Source organism: Festucalex cinctus, chromosome 14 (genome assembly GCF_051991245.1).
Source record: "Festucalex cinctus isolate MCC-2025b chromosome 14, RoL_Fcin_1.0, whole genome shotgun sequence".
Lineage (NCBI taxonomy): Eukaryota > Metazoa > Chordata > Actinopteri > Syngnathiformes > Syngnathidae > Festucalex > Festucalex cinctus.
The window spans coordinates 6,424,638-6,441,182 of NC_135424.1; the positions used below are offsets into that span (position 1 = coordinate 6,424,638).

At 39.1% G+C, this 16,545-nt stretch overlaps 2 protein-coding genes across 9 annotated transcripts in view; one reads left to right on the plus strand and one right to left on the minus strand.

Annotated features, from left to right (window-relative positions):
* The window catches only part of efemp1 (EGF containing fibulin extracellular matrix protein 1), a 53,964-nt gene extending 44,158 nt beyond the window's left edge, over positions 1-9,806 (plus strand). For 7 of the 8 annotated variants that reach the window (XM_077495057.1, XM_077495054.1, XM_077495055.1 and 4 more), the window contains 7 exons: positions 2,619-2,741; positions 3,640-3,759; positions 4,304-4,423; positions 4,988-5,107; positions 6,705-6,831; positions 6,922-7,114; positions 7,858-9,806. In XM_077495057.1, the coding sequence (XP_077351183.1) occupies positions 2,619-2,741; positions 3,640-3,759; positions 4,304-4,423; positions 4,988-5,107; positions 6,705-6,831; positions 6,922-7,114; positions 7,858-8,019 (965 nt within the window). In that variant the 3' untranslated portion in view covers positions 8,020-9,806. The remainder of the gene's footprint in view (positions 1-2,618; positions 2,742-3,639; positions 3,760-4,303; positions 4,424-4,987; positions 5,108-6,704; positions 6,832-6,921; positions 7,115-7,857) is intronic. The other variant, XM_077495061.1, reaches the window with a different exon arrangement.
* Positions 9,807-10,580: 774 nt separating this feature from the next.
* Positions 10,581-13,522, minus strand: LOC144001080 (tubulin polymerization-promoting protein family member 3-like). The gene is made up of 4 exons (XM_077495062.1): positions 13,358-13,522; positions 12,399-12,588; positions 11,707-11,860; positions 10,581-10,902 (listed from the first exon to the last, which is right to left on the minus strand). The coding sequence occupies exons 2-4, from the start codon at positions 12,578-12,580 to the stop codon at positions 10,708-10,710; spliced, it is 531 nt and encodes a 176-aa protein (XP_077351188.1). The 5' UTR covers positions 12,581-12,588; positions 13,358-13,522; the 3' UTR covers positions 10,581-10,707.
* Between the last annotated feature and the right edge of the window lie 3,023 nt (positions 13,523-16,545).

A 16,545-nucleotide genomic window follows, 5' to 3' on the forward strand; every position in this document is an offset into this window, starting at 1 on the left:
CTGACAGGAGAGGAGACACGCCATTTCCAGTCTCTGTGAATCACCAAATACCTTCAGTCGGAAGGCGTGGTCCAGACTTGATCACGGATTTATGTAAAGTGCACCTGTCTGTTTACTGACATTGATTCAAATGGTCTTCCACAATATCAAGAGACCATGTAAAAATATACAGTCAAAGTAAAAAAAAAATGACTGAACATGGCGAAATATAGCTGATTCCACAATGCTTTACTTAGGCTTAACTAAATCAGCTTTAAAATTAAACTCCTATGAGTTATATTTGTTGACATCATTATATTTGTCCTAACAAATGTACATTTAATTTTACAAAGCCTTAAAGCGAAGAAAACACTTAATATGGGTGGTCTAATCATCATTTCTGTGACTTTATGTATAGTTTTACCTCTCCCATACGCTGTTGACACATTTAAAGGGATACTTGACTCATTGAACAATTTTCAGCAGTGAAAAGTTCATATTTTGTCCAGAATTAGATAACTTCATTATTTTTCATATACAATACCTTTAAAAACAATTTTTTTCCCTCTTGCTGTCGACTGATGATGACATCACCTGTGCTGAGGAAGTAGGTAACGACCAATCATGGCTCACCTGTTTTGTGGGGTTGGTCAGCAAACTGAGCCAAAACAAACAAACAAAACACCTGTCTTTAAGAAAATGAAAGAGAAAAAAATAAGAGACCAAGGCACACGTAAAACCAAAGAGTTTGAAAACATTCAATATTTAAACACCAAAATGTTCAACCAAACCATATCAGTTTGTCCACTACCTTAATGCTAACATGTAATGCAAAACGCCATAGACATGCTAATGAAAATTAGCATAGTTGTTAGGGTAATTATACTGCTACTTTAACACCTGCAGCAGCAACACATACAAATAGAGCATTCGATAATATCTACGGGCTTACATTTTATTCTTGTTGCTCTTTGGGAACGACGACGACATTTCAATTGCGGAAATTTGACAGACGTTAGAGAGTAATGTCTCAACCTGTCTTTTTTGACTACTTCACACGGGGTCACCTTGCTTTACTGGGATGCTATTGAAGTCGGTCACAGGTGCCTTCCAAGCCACATCAGTGAGTTGTGGATTTCCAGGCACAACACTGCTTTTATCCTTTCTTCTTCTTCTTCTTTTGTTTTTTTAAAAAATGTTTTGTGGTCTTGTCTGTGCCCGTATGAAGTTTGCACCTGATGTCTCTCATGTTGCCCTTTTTGGACCAGCCTCGCTTTTGACTGTTAACGCGCTTAAACGCTTTTTGTCTCGTCAGTGCGCCAAGGTGCCCCATACGCCAGTTGCTACGGGCGCATTTAGATGGCCTTTAGATTTTCCGTAATATGTTGTGTGGAACATAACCTGAACAATTATGTCAAGCTTTCGACAGACTTTTGGCTCTTTTCTCTCAGTTGCATTGTTCACATCTATGAGCAGCAGGAGCACATTTTTAGCTTTTTCCACTCACTGCAAACATCTTTTTTTGCACTATTTTTGGTCCGCGCAGTTGCCAGATCACAAAAATAACGACTCCCTCTTTCCCAATTCTGTGTATTGTGTGTGTGGTATTAAGGATAACTCACTTGACATACTGTGAAACTGATGCCCAATGGCTGTCTACATTGGGGGGGGGGGGGACCACCCAGGAGGACTGCTGGTGGGCCTGCTGGGATGAGAGTGCATGGGCGTGTTTGGACGCTCTTCATGTGTGCGTGTGTGTATGTCAGAGTGGGAGTTAATAGACACACACGTTAAGAAAGGAGAAAGAGGAGTTAGGTGGGAGGGATGTAGCAGATGGCGGTTAATCATGTTGCATGAGTTTGAAGAAGAAAAACAGACTACAATCAGTTTTTTTCTGTCACGTATGTACAGTAGTAGTTGTTTTTTGTACCGTAATCAAATTTTACTTATTTGAATTTTCATCCATACCATTGGAATAAAAGACAATGTAAACTGTTTTTGTCAAATTTTCAAACTGTACGTCTTGTAGTATTTGTGTGTTGGATGTGTGCCTTGAAGGGGCGTGGCCTCGTGAATGCCATCAGCAGCTGGACTTGAGTTGGTGGGCAGTTCCTTGAGAGTATCTTCATGTTTTATTTGTGTGTTTGAATGTTGTCTTGGGCAATAATCGGCTGAAAGTTCATCAGCAATTCTGGCTCTCCTTGCCCACATGTGAGGGCATGACACCATCTTAACTTAATTGCTCCATTTTGTTTTTCACGTTACCTGAGTGGCTCCGAAAGTGTGCCACTAACAGACACAAAAAAAAAATGACAGAGGCAGCTGGCAACTCAAAAAATATATAATTCTAAGTTGACAATGTCAAATGGACGTTTAAGAATGAAAAACAAGGCCACCCGCATACTGTATCACACAAAATGATGAGCCATGTGTGTATTTTCACCCGCTTGCTTTTACTGTCAGTTTATGATGCGTGCACCGTGTGACCATGTCAGTGACACCCCCAGCCACACTGCGTTTTTTTTTTTTTTTTTTTTTTACGGTGCAAAACCTCACCTTGCGTAGCATTGCTTGGCTTTTTGTTTGCCATATGTTTCAGTACGCGTGCGTGTGCGTGTGTGTGTGTGTGTGGAGCGCAGACATAGACGAGTGCACGACGGGCCGACACACTTGCGGGCCCGAGCAGACTTGCTTCAACACCAGAGGCTCGTACAGCTGCCAGTGTCCTGCGGGCTATCAGAGGAACAGAGACCAATGTGTAGGTCAGTCTTTGGCATTACTAAAACATTTACCAAAGCACTTTTGATTTAGATGATGTGAGTGCATCAAATTGAACCAACTCAGATTGCTCCCCTTTACATATATATATATATATGTCAAAATTAGTGCATTCATTTTGAGTTAATTTAAAGTTCCTTTAACGCCATTGGGGTTTTTTTTAATGCGCGATTAATGACCCCCCCCCCCCCCAAAAAAAAAAGTCTGTACTGGGCGAACTCCATTCGCAACACAACAGATTTTTTGATCGCCTGACATCTATATTAGGGATGTCAAAATTAGTGCATTAATTTCGAGTTAATTTAAAATTCATTAAAAAAAAATTAAAATTATTATTAATTTGTACTGGCGAATTCTAATTGCACCGTATCAGATTTGTCCACGTAAAAATTTAGTAGTAATGAATTTAATAATAATGCATATATTTGTGGAGACTAGGGTCAAGTTTACAATTTTTAAAATGTGCAGAATTTCACAAGTTACTTCATGTTAAAGATTAGATCAGGCTTAACATTGAGCTGTCTTACAAATGCAATTATGCCATCTAGTGGCAAAAAAATGACCTAAACACAAATCAATATCACACAGAACAGTTTATCGTTTTAATTTTAACTAAATTTTATGAATTATTTTGAAATTACTCTATCAATAATTGAAAGATGCAGCCATCTATCTATTAGGTTAACTTTTTTCACTTTTATAATTAAAAAAAAAAAATTGTACATTTCATTGTACATTAAAACTGATATAAAATCAGCGATTAACCGTGAGTTAACTATTGAAGTCATGTGATTAATTACAATTAAAAAACGTTTTAATCATATGACACCCCTAATATATACATATACATCCAAAATTGACCTAGCATGTGTCTCTCTTCAGACAGAGACGAGTGCGCGGTGTCCCACTACTGCATGCACACGTGTGTGAACACTCAGGGCTCGTACTACTGCGAGTGCAATGCGGGTCACCAGTTGGCCACCAACAACCACAGCTGTGTCGGTAAGTCACGCAGAGGACGTGCGTGCATGTGTACGTGTATGTGTTTAGAAGCAGTAAAAGCAGCATGGTACGCTTGGTCGACAGTAACGTCGTAGTAATCGTCTGCCAGGTTCAATAATACAAAGGCCAAGCGGCCCGCAGGAGTCGTTAGTAGTACTCGTCATGGCTGATGTTAGAATGCTTACAAGGGCCGGGAAATGAGACCACACATCAGGACTCAATCGTGATCAAACTTTTTGGAGTTGGTCGTATTATTAGGTACACCTTTGCCATCAGTTTAAATGGATGTTTAACACTTTTTATTCATTTTGTCAACTGGAATCCAACTGTTTGCTGCCAATGATGAATAGAATAGTCAAGTATGTACGACTGTTATTAATTGTGTTTGCTGCTCTTAGACAAGAAAAAAATATGTAAAACTACAAAGACCATTAAGTCTTCCTGCTGACAGACTTCCACCCACATGTAGTTTTTATGCCCCATGTAATTGCCTGCCTGCGTATGAATGTAACATTAACATGGTTACGTTGCATCACATTGTCAGATATCAACGAATGCGACACGCAGAGTCCATGTGAGCACCACTGCTACAACCTGATTGGCTCCTTCTTGTGCCAGTGCAACCAAGGTCACGAGCTGGCCCCGGACTTGGTCTCCTGCCAAGGTAAACGTCATATATCACATCAACAAAAGTTCATGAAATTGGGATTTTGGGTAAAATTTCACAGATCAATGGTGAACTTCCCACTTTCCACGCCCATCTTTACAGATTATAGTTCATTTTTTTCTTTTTATTCATTTATATTTCAACTTCAATTAAAACATAATTTTCACAAAATTGTTCTTTTAATTTACTTCATAGGAATTTACCTTAGCATCCAGCTATTAGCTTTCAACATTCCCACTCAATTTCTCCAGAAATTGCACTTAGTCTAGTGGCAATAAAATAATTCACCTGGAAGCCCAATATCCGTAAATTTTTGATAGTGTCAAGGTTATTTTTTTTAACGTAAAGTAATGAAAAAACTCTAACTGAAATTCAAAAAACAATTTCATAAACAAAATGAAATAAAAACAAAAAGGCTTTATGAAAAACGAAAATTAACTGAAACTACTGAAACAACAAAACCAAAAAAAAAAAAACAACATAAAATGAAATTTCCAAAACTATAATAACCCTGGTTCATGTATCATGACATCAATGTGTTTGTTGCTGTTTCCTGCACAGACATTGACGAATGCAGCTTCTCCAGCTACATGTGTCAGTACCAATGCATCAACAGTCCGGGAAGTTACTCGTGCGAGTGCCCAGAGGGATACCAGCTGCAGGGCAACAGATTGTGTCAAGGTACTGCAATTTCTTCCATCAATCAGTCCTCTTCCCAAGCGCAACCTTTTTTTTGCCCCGCGGACTAGTTTCACGTAAAGCTATATTCCATCCATATTACATCCTATTTATCCTCACTATCTGGGACGCATAGATATGAGTGTCATCTGCATTGCGTAGCTGTGGTAGGAAACTTTTTAGCTGCGCATTAGCTGGCTTGATGAAGGCATGTACAGATGAAACAATAAGGGTCTCAGGATTGACCCCTGGGGAACACCACAGAAAATCACACTTGGTGCCAGTCGAACCAAAGTGGTTGATAACAAGTCACATTTGAACATGATTAACACTATCAGACAATCAACAGCATTGATTCAATCAATGAATGCCTCGCTCATCAACATGGTGTTTCCCCTCGAAGCCAACCTCAGTGAATTCACACACACGCACGGTGTTAGTTTTTTGAAGTGGATTTATTTGATGTTGTGTTTTTGCCCTCGCTGCCCTGGTCAGGTGCAGGCCTCTCGAGGGGCGCTCATGAATCCTGCCGCTTGTGCGAGGGAGGAGATGAATCCGGGTCGCTGTGCCGCAAATAGACCTGTGGTTTGGACTACCTGTGACCGGGCAGTTTTTTTTTGCTCCTAATGCTCCTTTGCGTAACTGGCGTCAGCCATGCAGGATTCCCCCAGAAGTGCTACTCAGTGGCAGACCGCATATTTTGGTACCTGGGTGTTTGTAATTTCACCACTATCAACTAGCACCTGTGCCACGTACATCATTTGGAGCAGTTCATAATATTTATTGAATCTAACATGGCAAAAGCTGCTTCATTTAGCATTTTTCGTATGCCGACATATTACTACATTTTTGAGCTGGGAAACCAAACATGCTTAACTCATTCACTCCCAGCCATTTTGACTGAAGCAACCTCCTTCGCTCCCAGCTGTTTTACTGCATTTCGACTGATTTTGCAAGGCTAAAAAAAATATTGTGTTCTATTGCTATTAAAAAAAAAAAAAACACAAAAAAAAAAAACAGAGCCTACCAAAAGAAAGATTAGCATCTCTTCTTTCATCAGGAAAAAAAGTGCATTTGAATATGCTTCCGCTTTGCAGCAATTAGCATCAGAAGATAGCCAAATTTCATCATTTATTCACAAATCTGTTGAAAACACTGGCAAAAAGATCTTGTTGCAACATGCCCCTGATCTCTGATCTCTTTTAGTCTACTGCCACCTGCTGGGTGTTTTTTGTAATAATTATCATTGCTTGAAGTGACCTCTTCAGGTCAGAAGCTGCATCAAAGCCTTCTGTATGCGTTACTATAAAAAAGGTATAAATACGTTTTTGGGAGTGCAGGAGAAAGTATTAAAAACATATCTATACGTTTTTGGGATTGAATGAGTTAAAAACATGATATGACAACGAGGAGCTCTAAAGCAGTCATGTCAGAACAAACAGAACATGCTTGTTATCACGTTGAACTTGTTTTTCCTGCACTCCTTGCTCCACTGCCATTCTCTCATGACATGTGTGCACTCATGGCAGACAACGAGGCACTCTAAAGTAGCCACTGTAGTTATATTTTAATCCAAAGTTGTTTGTTGTGTCATGACTAGATGTGAACGAGTGCGAGGCGGGCACACACAACTGTCAAGATGATGAGATGTGCTGGAACTACTACGGCGGCTTCCGCTGCTATCCCAGAAACCCCTGCGAGGCGCCTTACACCCAATCCTCGGAAAAGTGCGTCACCGCCACCCGACCGCTTTGCGTCTACGTTGTCACGCCGTTAAAAAAAAAAAAAAATCAGCCGATCGTCTTTCATTTTTGCAGCCGCTGCATCTGTCGCTCTCAGAACGAGTGCCAGGGCCTGCCGCCGTCCATCGTCTACAAGTACATGAGCATCCAGGCCGAGCGGCCCGTGCCCGCCGATATCTTCCAAATTCAAGCCACTAACATCTACGCCAACACGCACAACACTTTTCGGATCAAAGCCGGAAATGAGGCGGGTGATTTCTTTCTCCGGGTAAGTAGAACAATATGCTGAGATTTATACAAAACTGTTTGTTGTCATGCACTCCAAAAACAGTTCAGTCAAAATCCAAGATCCATCCATCCATCCTCTTAACCGCTTGCTCCTTACAAGGGTGGTGGGGGGTGCTGGAGCCTATCCCAGCTGGCTTCGGGCAGTAGGCGGGGTACACCCTGAACTAGTTGCCAGCCAGTCGCAGCACTCTAAAAACAGTTGGTTCAAAAACTACCCTAATTGGGTCAATAATGGACTGATCCACTACTTGGGTCAATTTGACCCAGTTTTCTGGGTTGTTTTCTCAACTCAACCCAACTTTACAAAAATAAATAGCAAAAACACTGGGTAATTTTGGATTTGCTTTGCACAAAATGGCCCAGAAAGTTGGGTAAAAAAATAACCCAATTTGGGTCAAAAATGAATGGACCGTTCCACTACTTGGGTGAGTTTGACACAACTTTCTAAGTTGTTTTGCACAAATCAACTTGAAAAGCATTTGGGTTGTTTTACATGAAAAAAAGGGTCATTAAAAACAACAACAACAAAAAAGAAAACACTAAATTGGGAGAAATATTTCAGTATATACACATAACATAATCAAAGAGAATGTGCAGTAAATAAAGAAAAATAAGATGCATACTGCAGTATTCTTTTGTTGGGTGTATGTGTGCCTCTAAGGGGCGTGGCCTAATGAGTGACATATCTTCCGGGTGTAAGCGAGTGATGCCTTGTTCGTGCAGCGTTCCAGCAACGCCAGCGCCATGCTGGTGCTGACCAAGCCTCTGTCGGGCCCCAGGGAGTACGTGGTGGACCTGGAGATGATCACGCACCACCTGACCATGAACTACCACTCCAGCTCCCTGCTGAGGCTCACCGTCATCGTCGGGGCGTACGCCTTCTGAGCGCACGCCGCAGTCACGCAGCCAACGTCTGTCCCTGCCTAGCATACTGTACATTTCCCATACCTTATGTTATTATACATCAAATAGGAGCACTTGCATATGGAACCGCCGCAAGATGATGAAGAAGCTCTGTAGGCGCACATGGATGACTTTTTTTTTTTCAAGTTTATTTCAAACATGCAGTCATTTAAAATAACACAAAAACAAAATGCACAAATATTCCAAATATTTAAAAATATTGCCTGATTTGATGTAGATTTTCATATTAAATTGAAATTGCTCAATCTGAATCAGATCCGGATTACAACTCTTGATCAATATCAAACTTCTTTCAAATCTCATGAGATTTGAGAGATATAAAAGACCCAACATGTTAATTTTGATTTGCAGTCTTTGCTTTGAAATATGTTAACCAGATCAGAATCAAATTACATTGTTAATTGGGATCATTTGGATTGAATCCAGATTCAAATGGTTTGCGTATTGAAAGCCTGCATAAACATATACAATTTTGTTCAAACTGGATATGATTTGACAGAAATATAAACCCCTAGCCATGTTAAAAGGGATTATCTGGATTGGATGCAGATTGAATTGTGTCTAAAGCCCCGTTTCAATTTAATTTTATTTTACAGTGACCATCTTAAAAAGAAATATTTGGATCGGATCCAGACTGAAACGAATTTGACGTTGTGTTGGAAGCCTGTATAAACATACTGTATAATTTTATTCAAATTGTATATGAACTGACAGAGCAGTAAACACCAGTCCATGTTTAATATTTTCCAGTTTGAATCCAGATTGAAAGAGGTTTGTTTCAAGCCCATATCAACATATGCAATTTTGTTCAAATCAGATACTATCTGAATCGTTATATAATATAAACACTGGTGGGATTTTATAAATTCAATTTAATTTTGCTTAAATGAGCGAACAGGCTCAGATCCAGAGTAACGTCAGTTTACATATGGATAGCGAAATAGGATTGAACTGATTTTTTTAAAGTCATATATTTGATCAAATAGCTACACATTCATTAAAAAAAAATCCAAGTGTACAAGGAGTTAGACAAACTGACGTAAGGCCCAATTATTTCACAAAGCTTTTAAATGAAACATTCCTGAGAATTTCACTTGAGCCATCATCACTTCATTCACAAGACGTTTGTGTATCGCTCATGAGTAACAATTTCCCAGAAAGCTTCAGAGAGAGGACATCTTGCCAGTGGCTTGCTTCATACGCATTAAGTCATGTACATAGCTAGGTAACAAATCTGTTTGTGTGTGTGTGAGAAAAAGCGGCCTCAAAGGGCGTCCTTAATGTGGCTGAGCTGTTTATACTTTGCGCCGTCGCACTTCCAACGCCAATAACAGGAAATGTGGATGCAAGCTGGCCAACAGCAGGCCGGCCTGTGGGTCACTCGGCCCCACTGTTGCTTCACACGTCGCATAGTAGTGGCTCATTAATGCAGCACATATGGAGAACGTGTATGTATGTGTGTGACTGTGTATGTGTGTACTGTGTCACCTTAACTCACTTTAATGACATTTTTTATTTGTGACGTGGTCATCCGCCATCGTGCCTTAGAGAGACTGGAGCAAAACTCCCCCATCACGCACAGCACTAATCCAGCCGTTCATGCTTTCCATATAGTTTATATCTATATATTTTTGGGTATCTTATATTTAAAATATATTTTTTGAAATACATCTTGTATCGAATGTTTGTACCCATAAGAGCAAAGTTATATTGTGGAATAAAATATTTCCCATAAAGAATAGTCTTTACATGTATTGTGTCAATTGAGTTTTCTATTAAGATCCTCATTTTCTTTTACAATTCCTTGTAACTCCAAAAAATAAACTGGATAATGGTGAACAATGACCAGGAAAAATATGGCTAAAAAAATTATCTATGGAAGATACAAATGATGAACCATGAGACACATTTGTGGATTCTTGGGGTGGACCTATGCTTAATTTGACTCAAAAATATTGTTTTGGAGCCATCCGGTGGCATCTTGGTGCCAAGAATGTTATAGTTGGATTAAATGATGTTCTCGAAAAGTGGAAGCCAAACATCTGTTTGTCACGTTTAAAAAACTGCGCATCCGGTGAAGACCATCCTACCAGGTCTCCTGCTCGTCTGGGGGAAACGGCTCTCAAATGTCGCTAACGTCCTCACCTCATACGGATGTCCTCTTGCGGCTCTCAGCTATTTTCAAAGTACGCGGTCAGCTCGGTGGAGCTACGATGACTGGCCGAATCCGAAGCTCACTACCCAACGATAGCTACATGCTACAATCACTCGAAGTGCGCATGCGCAGCTAAGAACGAGCGTACACGTCGTCGTTACGCAGATTGACAGGCTCGAGACACAATCGTTAAGACACAGCCACAACAATATCCTTGAACCCACCTTTAAAGGAGTAGTATTCATTTAGTCAGGCCATAACATTGTCCAATAGAACAAAAGTGCTTTTTTGCCATCTTGTGGCATCCATAGGCAACTACAAACCATTTTATGTAGGTGTCAAAAAAACACATTAAGGTAGCAACGAGAAGTATTTAAGTATTTAATTTAGTATGACTTTTATTCTTCAATCACCTGACAGGAAGTAGCACACGTTGACATGTAAGGGTCAAAGTTGAAGACTGCTGACATTTCCTGTTTGCGCGTGCATGGAATTCATTTTTCAGACTTCATTTTCTCGTCGTACGTTCCTTCATTTTTGTAGGAGCTGACGTATCCCGTGTTTTCAACGATGTCTTCTCGTCCCTCGCGTCCTCGTCCTTTGCCGCTCTCGTCAAAGCGTTCCTTATGTGCCCCCGTGTACAAAGACGTGTCCGTCAGACGACTTACTGCGCCAGACATGGCGGTCTTCTGTACAACACACACACAAAAAAAAATAACACTCAGTTAGAGTGGGATCAGCCTAGTTACACTTTTGCACCCTAAAGTTCATACAAACATTAAAGCTAAAGCTAAACAAATGTCAATGCTACTGATAATGCTAACCCAATGCTAACATGTTAATATTAATCCTCGTAAAACTTAATCCTATAACACTATTGGTTATGCTAATGTTAAAGCTAATCTCATGCTAACCAATGCTAATGCTAACCCTTGCTTGTGTCACTTCAACCTAACACTAATGCTAATGTTAACACGATTGTTGATACAAATGCTAATATATTGCTGCTGAAAATTATAACGTATCACCAATGCTAACAATGACGCTAACTAGCCTAATCCTCATTGTATTGCTAATAATGCTGATTTAAAGAAAAAGTAGGAATTATTTGAAAAAAATATATATTTTTACTATTTTTGCCCCCCCTTTTTGTTTGCAGATTTTTTTTTATATTTAATAATATTTTCAGTTTTATTAGAATATATTTGAGAGTTTTGTTTAAAAAAAAAAGTTAGATTTAGGAGAAAAATATTGTCTTTTTTTTTTTTTAAAGCTGTGTATTTGGAAAAAAAAAAAAGTTTTTTTTTTTTAATATAAATGATTCATTTTCCCCAAAATTTGGAATTTGGAAAAAAAAATTCCTGGGTGGCAATTTGTTTTTTCAATCTTTTTTTTTTTTTTCCCAGATTTACCATTTTTCAAGAAAATCCTGTTTACTTTTTCCAATAAAAAACATTGCAAATGTCCCAAAGACTTTGTTGTCTTTTTCTGACCGTGATTCGAAACATGCTGGGCTCTCCAGTCTCTGCCATCTGATAGATGGCCAAGATGGCCTCCTCGCGGCTTTTGTCCTTGAACCTCTTCGGTGCCAACTCCTGCAGAGCTTGCTTGAACTCATTAAAGTTGATCACACGGGCCGACTTCTGCCTACACAAACACACACAAATATGAATATGTAATGACTTGATGGAGAGGCCTAGAGTAGGTTGGCATCTCCTCCATGCTATTTGCGAGTGTTTTCATTTTGGCTGGATTTTGACAGTCCATCCATTTTCTTGACCGCTTATTCCTCACAAGGGTCACTGGGGGTGCTGGAGCCTATCTCAGCTGGCTCTGGGCAGTATAGGCGGGGTACACTCTGACTGGTTGCCAGCCAATCGCAGTGCTTTATTTTCATTGCTTTATTTTCAATGTACTGTACTTCTTAATCATTTTAAATAACCTATTTAACGAGTGAACTGATAAATTCTACCCTGCAAGGATAAATCAGAATACATAAATCTTAAAAAAAAAAAAAATTCGACAGTCCGATACAATAAATAGCAAGAAGAGCCACAGATTGAGCGCGAGAAGCTGCTGTAGGCCACAACTTAAGTCCAGATGCTCACACACAGACGAACCAACTAGTAAACCTGACTTCACTCGCTGAATACTGCTTGGAAAAGAGCGGCGCAAATGTACTCACTTGACTTTGGAGAAGACGATGTCAACGTCGGTTGCGGTGACGCTCTTGCCGTCGATGATCTTGCAATCCTTGCACAGTTTGGCCCAGTTCTTCCCGTTCATTTCCGTTCCACTGGCCTTGGTGTCCCCATGGACCGCGAAACGTTTGAACGCTGAAACCAGCAAATCCGAATTCTCAGCCATGACTTGACCTGCAACAACAACCACAATTAGAACCCATAGTAGTTTTTTATTTTTTATTTTTTATTTTTTTAGAGAGCGAGAGCGAGAGAGAGAGCTCAGTATATTTATTTCGGCAATGTTACCAATTCAATGTGTCATAATCATTTAAAAAAAACAAAAAACAGTAATACTTGTAGTAGTACAAACGAATAATAATTATAATTATAATTATATATATATATATATATATATATATATATATATATATATATATATATATATATATATATATATATATATATATATATATATATATACAAATAGTAAGTAAAACCAGGAGAAAAAAAAAGTTGGACTGTAAAACCAGACCAAGAACAACTATAAGCAGGTGAACAAATATAAAACAAGTAAAACAAAATGTTTGACCAGAAGTAGTGGAACAAGTAGAACCAGAAAAGTAGAACCACAAAAGCTTGAACAAGTAGTAGAAGGAGGAAAAATTACAGTATAAATCGAAAAACAAATTTCCGAGGCGTTCAAGGAAACATGAACGCCTCACTAGCCCGGATTGGTTACTTGGAAAGCGGAGAAAGGTGAACGTGAGTCGGAAAAAGCCGAAAGAAGCCGATGTCAGCATTTCATATTTTCGACACCACACGTGTGGTAACAGAAGAGGCCCGTAAATCCCGTATTTTTTTTTCAATTATTATATTTTAAATATTTCAAACGATTTTTTTTTCATCATTTAATGTTGCCAACTATGTCTGCTATTGCCTTGGTCGTGTTTAAGCAACAAACCTTGATGTTGCAGCAGTAGCAATAGTAGTAGTCGTAGTGGCAGGCAGCAGTAGCAGTAGTAGATGTCCAACTTTGGCGAAGATGCAATTTGAGATAAAGCAGCCAAGCACAAGCACCAGAAACACAAAGTGAAAACGTTTGGAAACGTTCATGATGTTTAATTACTTATTTTCTATGACGTCAGATCAAAACGACTTTGTTTATATCGATTTGACGCGTGGACGTACACCACGTTCCGACCTTGCAATACGTCATTTTTAGGGATTACGAGTATGAACGTTCACGCGTACGTGCACGCGTGTTTACGTGTCATTAGTGTGCACGTATTTGTTTACGATTTGCCTGCTCATTTGCATAACGTGTTCAGCATGACATAACTAACGAACGCGTAATAACCACCCACCCACACACTTATATTGGGAGTGATGGTTTGATGGTAAATTGTTACTCAATGGTCGCGTTGTGTTGTGTGGGACTTGTAAGACGACCCGTGATGTGTCATTGTTTCCCATCTTTCGCTGTTGTTTCACTGGAAGCGCGTGAGTCAACCCCCCAGGAGGAAGCCTTCAGCCCCCCCCCCCCCTCCCTTTCCTCCACTTTCTGCACCACTTTCTAACTTTTTATTTTTTTGATGAATATTCCACTCAAGTGGTCATCAGCGAGACTTTGCTTGTGCTTGAACAATTCATCGCGTTTTTCAATGATTTTTTACAAATTTGCACTAAATAAATATATAAATAAATAAATAAATAAATAAATAAATAAATAAATAAATAAATAAATAAATAAATAAATAAATAAATCAAAAAGCCCGCAAGTCACGCAGGGTTAGGGTTTTAAGCATGTGATTTTTGAATGAAATTAGGATTTCAACAAAAACTGTTGTTAAATGCTCTGGGCAGATTACTTTGACATGGCAACCATGGAGGCTGAAATCTGATTGGACAACAAAACCTTTATCATTTCATATAAAGTACTAGAAGCGGTGTAGCCAGGAGAAAAGACTAGTGGGAAACATTTATGGTTATTCTCTTTTTATTTGAGTTGTCCTGTGGGGAACGTGTTAAGTGTGGTCCCATCTTATGATAAGCAAAACATACATTCTCTTATTACTGTGACTTAACAAGACAGCCCCGGGGGTGGAGACAGTGTAATTATATCCTGTCAATTAATGGGTCTGCTCTTCAGAGAACGCAACCACGAACCTGATCTTTTTTTTTTTTTTTTGGTTGCTCACCAGGGAAGCCTTTGAATTATGATATAATTACAAGGCCAACATGTTGTAAAAGTAGGAAGATTATAGCTACCATGCTGCAAGTTCATATCGGTGAGACATTTTTTGTTGTTCTTGTCAGAGGGCCGATTGATGTTGTGTTCAATCTAATGAGATCCAATGCGAGAGCCACAGCACAAATTTTGCCTTTGCAGAGGTAATATTGCTCAGTCATGTAACATTATGTTTGTCATTATGGTTGTACTGTAGTTTGTGGTAGTATACTGGTTTACATGTACAGATCGATTAAAGGGCTTAGAATAGACTGAGCTGCGCTCATTAAAAATGAATCATTTTAATTCATTTCCAAGGAGTCATTACATTGATTGTGTTGGACTTCTGTTCTACATTAAAGATTGGTTCATGTCCCAAGCCTTGCCACTAGTTAACTATGGCAAATAACACTCAAAACAAGAAAAACATTAAAAACATTTGAAAGTCGTCTTTAAAAATAGAATAAAATCAAATAGATTACATAATTCCATTGTGGTCCGAAAGTCTAAAACTCAGGGACATCGTGATCAATGTACAATATATTGGCAGTACAAAGTTGAGGGAATAATATTTTAATGGTTAGTGGCTGCCACAGCCACACTGAAGGAAGTAAATTAAGCAATAAGCAAATTCAGCCATTTTTCAACAACAAAATTGACAACATTATTTGATAAAAAAAAAAAAAAACTAAATCAAAACAAAACACAGACCTGAGAACTAAAATAGAAGATAATTTTAAGTAAGGCATAATCATATTTGTTTCTGGAGGATTAGTGTGGAACGTGCCTACTGTGAAAATAAGGGGTTCGCTATACACTTTTCCTTTTTTCCCTCCATATTTTTTTTTACTAAACGGCCACTGCATGCGTGGGCGTGAGTGCATGCATGAGTGACAGCCATCAAGACGAGCAGGTGAGGGCAGGTGAGGGGTGGGGCGGAGGGCTCTGGATGGGCCAGTCAGTTCATAGACGAAGTTTTAGGGTGTGTTGTTACTGCTGCTGCTGCTGGGTAATAATAATGAGCTGGAGGCTGGCTGGCTGGCTTGCTGGCTCGTCGCCTGATCAAATTCCTCGGCGGCCTCGTATCTATGCCTACCAAAAATATTCAGCATACCAGCAAGGTTTTGTTGACTTGTCCGAGCAAGGTGCACACTGCTGCCTTGCCAAGCGTTAACAGCTTTCTCAAGCAAATGTCAGTTGATTCTCATCCTTCATTTTATAGTTTATGATCATGTTTTTATGTAGAGGAGCATGCCAAATTTAGACACTTATCAGCCACAACATTAGGTACGCAAAAGGATCCAATACAATTCCTGCCTTTCCAAATGTGATCATGCTTAGTTTTGATTGACACTGTCGCAGAGATACTAATTTAGCAAATTATTGAAGTTGTACTTTGTAATGGTGTACACTTTATCATACTGACAGCTAATAGTTTGTCAACTTTTTCTGATTCACCAGTGCGTGTAATGAATGTTATTCTGCTCTCCCTGTGTGCCATTAAGTAGTTTAAAAACAGCCCAGTTGGAGTTTAAAGTAAAAATAAACACATTAAAAAAAAGTTAAACACATTGTATATTTAAATACAAGACATACTTTGCTGTAAAACATCACAAGTGCTAATGCTAAAGTCAATGTAAAATCCCATAGAAAATTAGCATGGAGTTCCTGGAGTGTCATTCCCTCAAATAATGAATATTCACACACAAACGCTTTTATAACACATGAAGACAGTTAATATCACAACACTTAAAGGCATACATTCTTCCTAAGATGCGAAAATGAGTCTTATTAATAAAGTTTAATCACGACTTTCTTCTTTTATTCCTTTTAAGTGTGTAACTCCATGTATACGTGGCTCCACACTGCCCCCAAGAGGCTAAGGCTTGCATAGCAGGAACAGACGGTATTCTTCGTTATTG